Raw genomic sequence first — 13853 nt, 5'->3', positions numbered from 1 at the left:
AGTGTATACTGGTTATTCTTCATCATCTATCTAGATCTATTCTCTGCCCTTTGCTGCTTGGCTCTTTGTGGCTCCTGTTTTCTATTGCTCATGAAGAGCGAATGCCCTGTTCTTTAGGAAAACATTGTTGGGCTTTTAGACGGTGGGCCAGGAGGGCAGATCCCATTCTCTGTTATGGGACATTTCATCAGAAGTGAGTGGAGACTTGGAACTAATGGGACTTTTGCAGATTACTGACAGTTCTGGGGACTCAACAAAGATGGCAGTGGTGTGGCATGGTCCACGTTCAGAAGAGGGGTGCCACCTTTTAAACAAAGGAAACAGTCAAGGGAAGCTGAGATTTATGTTCAGTATAGAAGGCTTTCTGAGGAGGTGCCATGCAAATTTCTGATTGAATTGAGAAAGTGAGTCATTCAAATATCTGAGTGAAGTGTTCCAGACAGAGAAAACCACAGTACAAAGGAAAGTGAGGAGCAGCAAGAAAGCCAATGTGGCTGATGAAGTGACTGAGGGGGTAGTGATAGGAGCTGAAGGTGGAGAGGTAGCCAGAAGCTGGCTACATAGAGTTTTTTAGGCCATATTTTGAAGACTTAACAAAAAATTATGAGTGAGGTTGGAAGGCATTCAAAGGTTTCAACTTCGCGATTTGAAAGTGACAAACTATGACTTACATTTTAAAAAGATAACTGATGACTGTGTGGCAAATAGACTGTCAAGGGCAGAAGTAAAAGCCAAGAGGCCTATGACACTAGAAGACTAGGTGACTCAGGACAGAAACTTGTACCGGGGTTGCAAGTAGTGAAGGTCGTGACTGGTCGGATTTAGGAAATATTTTGAAGGTAGAGCTTGCAGGACTTGGTGGATTGAATGTAGAATGTGAGAGAAAAGTGCGAAGTTCAGGATGGCTATAATGATTTTGGCCTGAATAACTGGAAAAATGGAGTTGATATTTATTGACATGGGGAAAACTATGGGAAGAATTTGGGTGGGAAATGAAAGTCCCATTTTGGACATATTAAGTTTGAGTGCATTTCATATATTCAGTGCACATGGAGAATAGAGGGTTGAATATTTGAATCTGAAGTAAAATGGAGAGATTGGTGTTGAAGGTAAGATGTGAAGCTTGTTGCTGAATGTGGCATCTAAAGCCAATTGGGTTGGACGAGATCATTTATAGATGAGCACTGAGCAGGTGCTTTGCTGCATTCTGAGGATGGGAACAGGGCTTCACGGGCACAAGATCTTTGCAATCACGCAAGACCTCTTGTTCAGAAGGGCCCCATGCTTTGTTGAGTGCTCTGCTCTCACTATCTTGAAACTTTTAATAATTTTTGAATAAGAGCCCTGCATTTTCATTCTGCACTGCACCCTGCAAATTATGCAACGGGTTCTAGTTGGGAACATAAAGATCCAGCCAAAGAAAGAGCCAATGAAGTAGACCGAAAACCAAGCAAGTGTGAGGAGGTGTCATAAAAGCCAAGGGAGTAAATTGTGTGACATGGACAGCATGACCCACAGACTCAAAAAGATGCTGCAAGGTCAAATTACCTCAGGACTGAACATCAACCATTGGATTTAGCAACTTGGGTGTGCTTGTTGCCCATGCTGGAGTGGGTTGAAGAGAGAAGAAACGAAACAATGTTGAATGTGAACAACTTTTTTTTTTTATATATATACAATGGCCCTGCCTCCCACAGCTTTATTTCTTTCAGTTTTAGATGCAAAACAAAAAACTTTAAAGGAAAATGTGACTTCAAAGGAAAGGAACAAATTTCCAAAGACTTGGGGGAGTGAATGCAGAGCCTGGTGCGGACGGACAAGGTCTGCAGACGGAGGGCAGAGGTGGTGGAAGGGGCCAGGGACCTGCAGGCCTCCCCCTGGAACTGGGACTGGTCTCCGTCTGCTGACGTCAAGGTCAGCTCCCCCGCGGAGCTGACTTCAACAGCCCACAACTGTGGGGCTTCAGCAGCCACGCCAGCCCAGCCTAGCTCTCGGTAGGTTTGGCCGTTCATGCTGAAAAATAAATATTAAAGCCTGTCCCCTGTCTACTGCTTCCCCCAACTGCACAGACGCCAGCCTCTAGGTCTGAGAGGTGGAAACACTGGCCACCAGCCCGGCAGCCCCTATAGGCCCCCCAGATAGGCTGCCTCAGTCCTCCTCTGAGAGCTGCAGATCCTCCAGCTCATCCTCCGGCCCCTGGGCCAGCCGCTGCAGCTCCCCAGGGGCCAGCCCCGCCTCTGCGTCTGGGTCTCCATCCTCCAAGTTGCTGCTGTCCTCCTCGCCCTCCTCCTCGTCCTCTTTATCCTCTTCCACCCCATGCCGAGTGCTCAGGAGCCCCAGTATTCCTCTTTGCAAGAATCCCTCGGTGTCGTCCTCTTCAGAGCTGTTCAAGTCAAAGAGGTCTTTAAATTGCTTCCTGTCCTCATCCTTCCTGTCAGCCACCTTCCTTCGTTTGATCTCAGGGAAGTTCAGGTCTTCCAGCCGCTCTTTGCCACTGATCTCCAGCTGGATCTCCCAGTCACGCAGCTTGCGCCAGTGGCTGTAGTACAAGGTCAGGGGGGTCCCCTCTTCCAGGGTCAGCTTCTGCCAGGCTTCCACTGCCTGCTGGTCAGAGACGCCGAAGGAAACCCTCTGGCGGTGGCTGCAGATGTGTTCCGAGTTCTCCTGAACCTTCCCAAGCAGCTGCTGCACCTGCCGGCAGTAGTTGGCCACCTTGCACTCCCGGAGGAACGACTTCAGCTGCAGGACCACAGGCAGCGCCAGCTCCGGGAAGCCGATGCAGTGTGCCTGGCTGTGCAGGTACTCCAGGGTGAGGTTGTACAGCTGCTCCACCAGGCTGTCCTGGTACGCCTTCTCCTGCAGGTTGACATTGGACAGCTTCAGGATCATGGAGAAGTTGATGGGCTTGGAGCTCATGCACCCCGGCTTCCTGCTGAAGTCGACCTGCTGGAACATCTCCAGGATGAAAGGCAGCACTGGGATGAAGGCCCTCGAGCTCCCCGAGAGCAGCGTCAGGGCACGGATGCAGTGCATTCGCAGTGGGTAGAAGCGGGCAGTGGGGATGAGCTTGATACAGCCAATGATGACCCGGGCATGGGAGTAGACCAAGGGCTGGAGGGCTTCGCTGGGGCCCACAGTGCTCAGGACCCGGCACCACAGGAAGAGGCAGTGCACGTACTGCCAGTTGTACACAGACGTTTCCTTCTTGCAGGTGGTCATGGCGTTGTGCAGGTGTATGGCGAGCTGGCGGATGTAGAGGAAGGCGTGCTGGTAGGCCACACCCGGCTCCAAGGCCAGCAGCTCCCTCAGGGTCCGCTGCATGAAACTGATGAAGGGGAGGGCACCAGGCGAGGTGAACTTGCAGTTCCTCACATACATGATGTACATTTGCTTGAGGACGGGGCCAAGGAAAGTGTCCTTCTTGTGCCGGCAGACCCTGCTGAGGACCAGGAAAGCCAGCACCCGCAGGGACTCCTCCCCTGTGCTCCATACGACCACCATTCTCTTAAGCAGCATGCGGCACTGCTTGGGGAAGGTCAAGAAGCAGGGCACCAGCACGCTGATGTGCCACAGCACGGCCGCCAACACCATCGTCTCCGACACACAGGACACCAGCTGTATGACCCAGCCCAGGTACGCCTTGATGTCCACACGGAGCTTCCCCCAGAGCGGGCTGCTGGACGGCTGCAGCATCCTGCTGCTATCCTTTGCCGCCTTTCCAAACAGCAGCTTCTGGAGACAGCCAATAAGGTCTCTGATGCAGAAGGTGACCAGAGCATTGAACACAGCACTGTCCGTGACCTGGAATTTGTTGGCCTCAGCACTTTCCTGGTTCCCTTGGGTGGTGGCCACAGCTGCTCCGAATGCCTGTACCACTTCATGGAACAGCTTTGGAGTGAGGCGTTGCTTTGCTGCCTGCTTCCATCTCTCAACCATGGCGAGGGTCACAGGAACACAATTCTTCCCCTTCAGCCCTCTGGGGACTCTGTCCCCATCTTCCCCTCCTCCGCTCCATCCTCATCCTCACTGGCTTCCTCCAGCACATCTGGCAGGGAGTTGAACGGCTCCTCTTCCTCCTCAGAGCTGTCCGAGTCACTGAAGTTTAGCTGGCTCTGGTCATTCTCCTGCAGGAACTTGTAGAACTCGGGGTCTCTGTCCTTCAGCTGAGAGAGCTGATCTTTGTGCTCAGAGGCACAGCCTTTACGCCGGCTGGCCGAGGGGCTCCGGCCCGGCTCATCCGGACTCCGGGCAGCCTCGCGTGCCTCCCGCGTCTCCGCTTCTGGAGAGTATTCGGACTTAGAGTCAAAGCCCGAAGCTAGGAACTCGTCCACCGTCAGCTCCGCCAGGCGCCTCCTGCGCCGCCGCGCACCTGCCATGATACCAGCCCGCAGCTTGCGCCCCACTTCCGGCCCCAGAATGCCGCGCGGCTGCACACTTCCGTCGCCCAGGCCCCGCCCCGTTCCCCGCCCCGCCGCGCCACACCCAGCCGAGTGGCTCTACGGTTCTCCGACCGCAGCGCCCGCGGCCTCCGGGCGGGAGGGCGCGTTCGCGTGCTCGGTGCGGGCAGCCCCGGTGGGGCCCAGATGCGCCTCCCGCTCGGCGCCCGGCTTCGTAGGACGCGGCGACGCCGGTGTCCGTCCTGGGGAAGAGAGACCAGGAGTCCCGCCGCGCCCGCAGCCCACCCGGCGTTCCGAGGGCACGCGCCTGCGAGAACGCAAGGCTGTGACGGCGGGGCCCCTATGCAAAGAGCTCCCACAAATCAACAATAAAAAGCAGAGGGTCCAGTAGAAAGCGCAAATGGCGGTGGGAACCGCACTGATGTTGCCAGCTCGACAGAAGACGGGCGACCCTAGAGCCAGGCTGGCTTCGCCTCCGATCCGCAGAGACCAGGCCAGCGCCACGAACACCACGCAGGGCGCTCCCTGTCCATGGCCCTCTGGGTGCGGACGGCGGCTCTTCCGCGACCCTTCCCGGGGACGCCGCATGGGGCGAAGGCGGTGGGGAGGCCAGCGCCTTCCTTCCTGCTACCAGCCTGACACCCGGGCCCCCGGGCCTGGACAGCCAGACCCCGCGACAGGGTCGCCCCGGGGCGCAGGCGTGGATCCCCCAGACCTGGCGCTGAAGGGGCGCGTGAGGCGGACGCAGGCAGAGTGGCCTCAGGGTCCCATTTGGCCTCTTGGTGCCGCGGGGCCCCATGGCTCCCCAGAGGAGAGCAAGTTAGGGGGTCGGGGGAGCGGGGATGGCTTCCGGGGGAGGAGGAGGGCGAGGCCTAGGGGGCTTCTCGGAGGAGGAGGAGGGCGAGGCTTAGGGGGCTTCCCGGGGGAGGAGGAGGGCGAGGCCTGGGGGGCTTCTCGGAGGAGGAGGAGGGCGAGGCCTAGGTGGGGCTTCTCAGAGGAGAACGGCAAGGCCTGGGGGGTTCCCGGAGGAGAAGGCGAGGCCTAGGGGGGCTTCCCGGAGGAGGAGGAGGGCTAGGCCTGAGGGGGGAGCTTCCCGGAGGAGGAGGAGGGGTAGGCCTGGGGGCGGGGCTTCCCGGAGAAGGAGGATGGCGGGGCCTGGGGGGCTTCTCGGAGGAGGAGGCAGACCCGGGGCTCAGCGCTGGAAGGATCCGCGTCCAAGGTCTAGTCCCCGAAGCCTCTCGGGAGGCCGGGCGGGCGGTGCCGAGCGAATGTGAACAACTCTTGCAGTCACTTTTCTTGGAAATGGGAAGCTTAAAATTGGGTAGGAGCTGAGAAAGATACAGGTTCAAGAGAGGGCTTTTTTAAGATGGAGGTATGTGTTATAAATGAGGGATTAAGTACCCCTTGTGGAGTCCTTAAGGAACATTCCAATAGGCTGTGGAGATGACATTGGGAAGGCATATGAATAAAGGATTTACTGTACTCACAGGTTCCAAAGAGGGAGGCACGACATACCTTGTGGGGATCACCTGGGCAGAGCACCAACAAAGCGGGCTCAACCAAGCAGGTGGGGAGCCAAGGGCAAACAGGTTCCTGTGGACAGTTACCCTTATTGGGCATCAGGGTGGGGTTCACCAGCAAAGGCAGGAGGGGATATCATGGGTGTGCTTAAATGTCACTAGGCCATGGTCAGGGGAGAGCAAGAAGGGGAACTTGTGACAGGGACCAGCCTTGTCACATTGGTGTACCTGGTCATCTGGGAAAGGTGCCCACAGCTTGTTTGTGGAGATACTGAGGAATCAGGAAAATGGGAAGTTTTTAGAAGTTGCAATTCAAGATGTTACGGTACATCATTTTTCTTGGCAATGACTCATTAAAAAAGAAGAAAAAACTAATGAGGCAGGAATGGAAATAATTCCAGGAGCAAAGTCCTTTAGGAGGAGTGGGGAACAGGATCCAGTGCAAAGTGGGGGGTTGGCCCTAGGAGCCAGGGAAAGCCGAGTGCATGGAGACAGATGTCTGTGCCTGCTGCATGTTGTAGAATGATCCATTCTGATTTCTCCTGTATCAAAATTGAAGCCTTCAGCTGAGAGTGAGAAGCAGAGAAGAAATGTTGAGGTTTGAAGAAGAGAAGAATACAGAACGGTCATCTAGGAGGATGGGCAAGCAAGGAGACCAGAACTGGCAGGCAGTGCAAGGGCTGCTGAACAGCCCGAGCAGTGAAGTGGCTGAAATAAGAACATCAGGTGTCTCTGGTGATTATTTCTTTTTTGTAGTTTTCTGATTTTCCGGATGTTCCCTAATAGGCATATCTTACTTCCACAGTTATCCTTTTTTAGACTGTTACAGAGGGGTGAAAAATAGAACATATAATGTAGGAGAGAGGACTTAGGATTTGGGGAGGTGAGTGGGGAAACAGAAAGAGATAGAAGACCTCATTCTGTTTGCCTGTAAAAACAATGCCTGCAATAGATGAAAAGTCCAGTTTTCTGCAGAAATGTACAAAATGTTTTTGACCTTTTATTCAGGCCAACAGATTTACTCCATTTCTAGGTCTGAGCCACCAATTGGGTTTCTTCGTTGAGTCTGAGTGTTTGATAGGCCAAGTGGTGGAAACTGTTCCCAAGTTCTGAAACTAGGGGAGCCTCCATTCTGGGCTCTGCAGTGGTGAGGTGCACTCTCATCCCTGCCACATTTTAGTGGGAAGCCTGGTGAGGCTCATTCAGGGACTATGAAAACATCTCTTACACCAGAACCTCACTAATCTTGTAAAGTTTGCTTATTTGTTAAAATGATTAAAAGTAAACATTAGAAGTTGAGGTCCTTGATATCTGTTTTCAGAGTGTCTTAGCCACTCTCTATTTATTATGTCTTAATAGATTTGCCTGATTTTTTTAAAATTTCAAATCAAGGTCACTGTTGTGAATGGGAATTTCAGAGGTAATACATTGTTATGAAGGACCGGGCGTGGTGGCTTACACCTGTAATCCCAACACTTTGGGAGGCTGTGGGTGGATCATGAGGTCAGGAGTTTGAGACCAGCCTGGCCAACATAATGAAACCCCGTCTCTACTAAAAATACAAAATTTAGCTGGGTGTGGTTGTGCACACCTATAATCCCAGCTACTCGGGAGGCTGAGGCAGGAGAATCGCTTGAACCCCGGAGGTGGAGGTTGCAGTGAGCCGGGATCATGCCACAGCACTTCAGCCTGGGCGACAAAGCCAGACTGTGTCTCAAAAATAAATAAATAAATAAATAAGTTCCTCTGAGTTATTTACCATCTTTCTGTTGAAATCTTTATTGAAATTATAAATCTCAGCTATCAGAACAAGATGTGGGAATTAAATGCTATGACTGTTAAAACACACGGAGCTCAGCTGTGTGGACGCAGAGTAACTCTGCGTGGGGTGTGAGGTAGGGTGTGTGTTTAGAACTCTGCAAGTTGAAGATTTCAGAGACAAGGGCAGCTGCAGAAGTCCTGAGTTTTACACTAGGACAAAAGAGAATAGATTTTTCTCTTATGGTGGAAAGAACATTTAACCCCGCAATATGTATTTAGATGATGTCATACTTTCTTCTTGAAATATACAAGCCCTTTGATGAATTTCTTTCATCTTTAAACTCTTTCATAAGGAATCTCTTAAATAATAAATCTTTCTAATACATTTTTCAGTCTTTGTATTCATACACCAATGTAAATTCTTTTTTTTTTTTTTTTTTTGAGACAGAGTCTCGCCCTGTCGCCCAGGCTGGAGTGCAGTGGCACGATCTCAGCTCACTGCAAGCTCCGCCTCCCGGGTTCAAGCGATTCTCCTGCCTCAGCTTCCTGAGTAGCTGGGACTACAAGTGCCCACCACCATACCCGGATAATTTTTAGTAGAGTCGGGGTTTCACCATGTTGGCCAGGATCGTCTCCATCTTCTGACCTCGTGATCCACAGACCTTGGCCTCCCAAAGTGCTGGGAGTATAGGCTTGAGCCACCACACCCGACCGTAAATTCTTAAAAAGACAGCATATTTATTAAGTTCATGTGTTATTGCTATTGGAAACAAAGACACAGTAGATAAGGAGTATTGCATGAGCACTGGATCTGAGTTGAAAACTATGGAAGACACTAACAGAACTATCTTCAAGTCCGTTAAAGGGAATTATTTGCAGCCAGGCATTTTTTTCCCTGAAGTAATATCTATGACTTCTTAGTAGATGGTCTGAAGTGGCAAGGTAGGAACTTCAGTTATTGTAGGTGAAAACCTCAAGCTATGGCTGGGCATGGTGGCACATGCCTGTAGCCTGTACTCAGGAGGCTGAGGCGGGAGGATCTCTTGAGTTGAGGAGTTTGACACTATAATGCACTATGATCACTCCTGTGAATGGCCGTGGCACTCCAGCCAGGCCAACATAGTGAGACCCCATCTCTAAAAAAAATTGAAAATTAAAAAAACTTTCAGATATGCTTAGAAGCAGATTTTTCAAATCCCATGGGGAAGGGCTTTAAGAAGAGTATGATCAGTAACCAGCTAAACAATGATTAAAGCATCATCTTTAGAAGATGGTGAACGAAAGGAATCTAAATCATTGCCTGAAACTCTTTGCAGTCAGGCAGCTTAATTGGGTGTCTTTGAGAAAATTATTGTCTCATTTATCATATTTGTGCAATGAAAATAATACCTACATTGTACGCTTGTGGAATTTAAATAACAAAATATTTTATGTATCTACATATCTCCTGGATATAGTACAAGTTTAAAACATTGTAGTTTATCATCAGTTTCCTGAGAGATGGCACCAATGGCAAAACGGTCACCAAAGCTATTCCTTTAGAATTAGAGGACAGTCCCCACTTCATGGACAACATGTGAGTCTATGCACCCACAGCATCCGTCAGCCTGTCCTCTCTCCTTTTTTAAAGAGCAAAACAGGAATTCTGTTGTGATTGAAGGACTTTCTGTCCATCCCTGGAATCCTAGATGCTTTGAGATACCTGCATAGAAGTTGCAGACTTTTTTCAAACACTGATGGAATGAAATACTGTCATTGTCTCTCTTTTTTCATAGCTAGCATAGAAGACTGATCTTTTTGGGGGGGATTGGGTGGGTGGCAACCTCATCCAAGGAGGGGCTACATAAGTCATAGAAGACCTTGCCAATCCAGGTAGGTTGTAACTTTAGGTTCTGTATGGCTGGTCAGGGAGTCAGTCACTGGCTTGACTCTGACCTTCCAGGAGCCTGGCAGTTGAAGAGGATCTCAGGGTGATCAGATAGAGAACTGCAGAAGGTGAGAGTCAAGTTAGCCTCTTCCAGACTTATTACAGTCCCCTAAAGCATTAATGACCTTTTTGCCTAAAGCCGATACATGGACATTTTTAGTTCATTGACCTTCAAATAATTGCAGCTGTTTGGAAAGCTATTGGTCATAGAAACTGGTAGTACTTCCAAACTTTTCAGTGATGTTTATCATTTTTTTTTTTTTTTGAGATGGGGTTTTGCTTTTGTTGCCCAGGCTGGAGTGCAATGGCGCGATCTTGGCTCACCACAACCTCTGCCTCCTGGGTTCAAGCAATTCTCCTGCTTCAGCCTCTGGAGTAGCTGGGATTACAGGCATGTGCCACCATGCCCGGCTAATATTGTATTTTTAGTAGAGACGGGGTTTCTCCATGTTGGTCAGATTGGTCTTGAACTCCCAACATCAGGTGATCCCTCCGCCTTGGCCTCCCAAAGTGCTGGGATTACAGGCGTGAGCCACCGCACCTGGCTGATGTTTATCATCTTAATAGCATCTGTCCTTTAACCCTGCACACACACTCCAAAAAAGTTAACTAAAAGAGACAATGATTAATTTTATATTCTGATGTTTTCTTATGAACACATTTGTGGCCACTTTAGTGTCCAGCAAAGCATTTCTTTGGCGAGTGATTTAAGGAGGGGTGGAAAGTGGAATAGAAGAAGTCTCTGGAAAGTCTTTAACAATGCGGCTTATTTTCTCCCTGTTTGACTCCAAGGAATTACCACTCATGGAATATGGCCTATTATAAAGAACTTTTTCCTTTTGTACTTGATTCAACTTAATAAATTATGTTAACCAGCTATGGTGAATGATGAGCATTCCTCAAACCACAGAACAATAGGCTTCATCGTTGAAGCTCTAAAAGAGCAGGAATCTATCTGCTCCAATTCTCTTCTGCTGGGCACCATCTTCTAGCTCTGCTGCAGTCTCTCATTCATAATTCTTCCCCTAGACCAAGTTCTTCTTTTTTACTGACCTCTAGGACACCTGACATGCATTCCTCTTCTGACTGCCTTTGTTGGCCTGAATGCTGAAATAACATCACTGAACTAACATCTCCTAAAGAAGACATTTGTCATCAGAGGCAAATCCTCAATGAAGATTAACCTGTCTTTAAAAGATCATGAGTGACTGGCATATGAGATGGCATGAGACTAAGAAGTGTTCCTTTGAGGCAGACCCACAATGGTCTGTGTGCTTGCCTCTCCAATCATATCACCAATTATCAAATCTTGGTGCACCGTCGCATCCCATTTGTCACACATCTGATTTTTCTTAAATAATTATACTGTTCCTTTGTGAGGATTAACCTGTCTTTGAAAGATCATGCGTAAATCAGCACAATCTGAAAGATTCAGAGCTTTTTTACCTTTCTCTCTGCTAGGCACAATGATTACCATCTCCAGCCTTATTCTTCACAGCCACTCAATCGTGGTCCTTGCAGTTTTGCTTCACTCCACATACACCATTTCATTTCCCTTCCCACAGTCACTTCCTAGAACAGATATAGAGGGAGGCCCTGCTTTGCATGCTAATGAGGGACCACAGAAATGACTGCAAACAGAAAATGGAACGCGATCTTGTGCCTCAAAGGGGAATGTTCTGACTGTTCTGTGACTTTTAAAAATATTTTGTCAAAACATTAAAAACTATTGTAGGTTATAAATGCACAGGAACATTTTCAAAAATAGTAACACTAATATTTAGTGTAGTGTAATTTAAAACATCAGAAACACGAATCAATATTTTATTTCTTTGTAAAAATCTTAATGGAGTATAGTTTGAATGAAGCTGGCCCTCCTCTTCTTGTAGTACTTACAGTGCAGAGTGAGCTATACCTTGACAAACTGTCATTCTCCTAAGTTTGAATCAGCTTCCAACTATTTATTGTTTGTGCTTTCAATGTCATGAAATACCTCTGATAATTCCTTTAATGTGAGTTTTGTTTGTTTTGTTTTGTTTTGCCAGTGTCACTTTCTTGGGACATCTTTATCCTAAAATGAATGAACACATCTATTTTCATTTATGTTGTTAAGTCTGCCTTCCCTAAGTTCCTCCGGAATGCCTCAAACAGTGGCAAATTACCTCCAATAGCTATTTCTTCCATAACTCCATTTACACTCAATTTGAATTTCACTTTCAGAGTATATTAGTCAGCGTTCTCCAGAAAACAGTATACGCACACACAGAGGCATAAATATTTATTTCATCTTATATATATGAAGATTTATAAGATATATAAAGATTTATATAGGTATACATGAAGATTTATTTTATTATGGAAATTGGCTTACACAATTAGAGAGGCTGAGAAGTTCCACCATCTGCATTCTGGAGAACCAAGAAAACCAGTGGAATAATTCAGTCCAAAGTCCAAGTCCAAGGCTGGACAACCACAGTGCCAGTGTCCAAGTGCTGGAGAAGATGGATGTCCCAGCTCAAACAGGGGGAGTACATTTGCCCTTCCTCCACCTTCTTGTTCTATCAGATGATGCCCACATTGGTGAGGGTGATCTGATCTTTACTCAGTCTACTCATTTACATGGTAATGTCTTCTGCAAACACCCTCACAGACACACCAGAACTAATGTTTTACCAGCTGTCTGGACATCCCTTAGCTTAGCCAAGTTAATGCATAAAATTAACTAGCATTCAGAGTTCTCTATTTTTGTTTATTTGCTGTGCTTTTATCTTTCTGACACTTCACTGTTGGCCAGTTTTCTCTTTTGATTAGCCATTATTGAAAATGTTATGCAGGTTTATCATTGGAAGAAAAGGAAAAAACACAGCTGCATGGTTTGCTGCCAGTGTGTGAATTGAATAAAAGATGTGGGGCCGGGCGCGGTGGCTCACACCTGTAATGCCAGCACTTTTGGAGGCTGATGCGGGCGGATCACGATGTCAAGAGATCGAGACCATCCTGGCCAACATGGTGAAACTCTGTCTCTACTAAAAATACAAAAATTAGCTGGGCATGGTGGCACCTGCCTGCAGTCCCAGCTACTTGGGAGGCTGAGGCAGGAGAATCACTTGAACCCAGGAGGCAGAGGTTGCAGTGAGCCGAGATTGCGCCACTGCACTCCAGCCTGGTGACAGAGCGAGACACAAGACTCCGTGTCAAAAAAAAAAAAAAAAAAAAAAAAAGATGTGTGGTGACCAATCACCAATAGATATTGAAAGAAGTGACATGATTGGTCACTGATCATAATGCGCCTCTGGTATACATGCAGCAATTTATGGGTTGAAGGTCTAGCAGTGAAGTTTCTCCTTTATGCAATTATTCATAGTTAATAGACCATAGCAACTGATATCAGAACTGTGTTGTTGGGGGACTGGTGTCATTGGACTAAACTGTGGTAACTGAAATCTGCGTAATATTGGAGCTGTGCTAAGCAAGGATGGACTGATTATTACTAGGACAACTTTCTGGCTTCTCTTTTTATTTTTAGTGCATCTAATTCATCTGACATTTAATCGATCCAGATTTTCTTCCAGGATGACTAATACCTTAGTCAAGGTATACCACTCAAGGACCTCACAATATCTTACATGTAGTTTTCACCTAAACTAGGGTATAACAATTATAACCATCTTCCTGGTCATCCTCAGCATGTATACTGCAGTTATATCCTAAGATTTCATCTCTATTAAGCTCCAGGGAGTAATAGGTGTTCTTTAGCCCTCTGCAGGATTAGAGAATTGAGGCTGCTTTGTTACTGTTGTTGTTCACAATAAACTTCCACAGGAAGTGAGTTACAAGACTCTAGACCTTTGTTAATCCTGAACTTTCTGGGCATCTTGTCTGAGTGATAGATCTTCAGTAAAGTGTATCCTAAGAGCTGTCCTTTCTGTTTCCTTGGCCTTCTTCACAAGCCTGCTCTCCAAATACCCCCACTCTGGGAGACTGACTAGCTCCCAAGTTGGAACACAGAGTTCTCAAGCTTGTTGCTCTGTAGGTGACACCAACAGAGGAACTTCTGCCTGATGTTCTATCTGCTAACTCCCAAATCAGAGTCTGGAAAGAGTAATCTTGCCTTGCTTATTTAGTCAAGGATACCTCTCTTCTTAGTACTGCTATAGAGGGATGTAAATGCCTCTTCTTCACAGTTGACTTCGGTAGCTGGGAAATACAACAATATCTCTAAATTTTTATTTGTATGTAACACAAAAC

At 47.9% G+C, this 13853-nt stretch overlaps 1 protein-coding gene across 1 annotated transcript; it reads right to left on the bottom strand.

Annotated features, from left to right (window-relative positions):
* Positions 1–2090: 2090 nt before the first annotated feature.
* On the bottom strand, positions 2091–4376 carry LOC117979356 (nucleolar complex protein 2 homolog). Its single transcript, XM_034954122.3, is given in 2 exon segments — positions 2091–4004; positions 4007–4376. Coding segments are annotated over 2 exon segments (2226 nt in total). The 3' UTR covers positions 2091–2148.
* Between the last annotated feature and the right edge of the window lie 9477 nt (positions 4377–13853).

This window comes from Pan paniscus, chromosome 13, assembly GCF_029289425.2.
Source record: "Pan paniscus chromosome 13, NHGRI_mPanPan1-v2.0_pri, whole genome shotgun sequence".
NCBI lineage: Eukaryota > Metazoa > Chordata > Mammalia > Primates > Hominidae > Pan > Pan paniscus.
The sequence above is the reverse complement of the archived record's forward strand: the minus strand, read 5'-3'. Positions and strand labels throughout refer to the sequence as shown.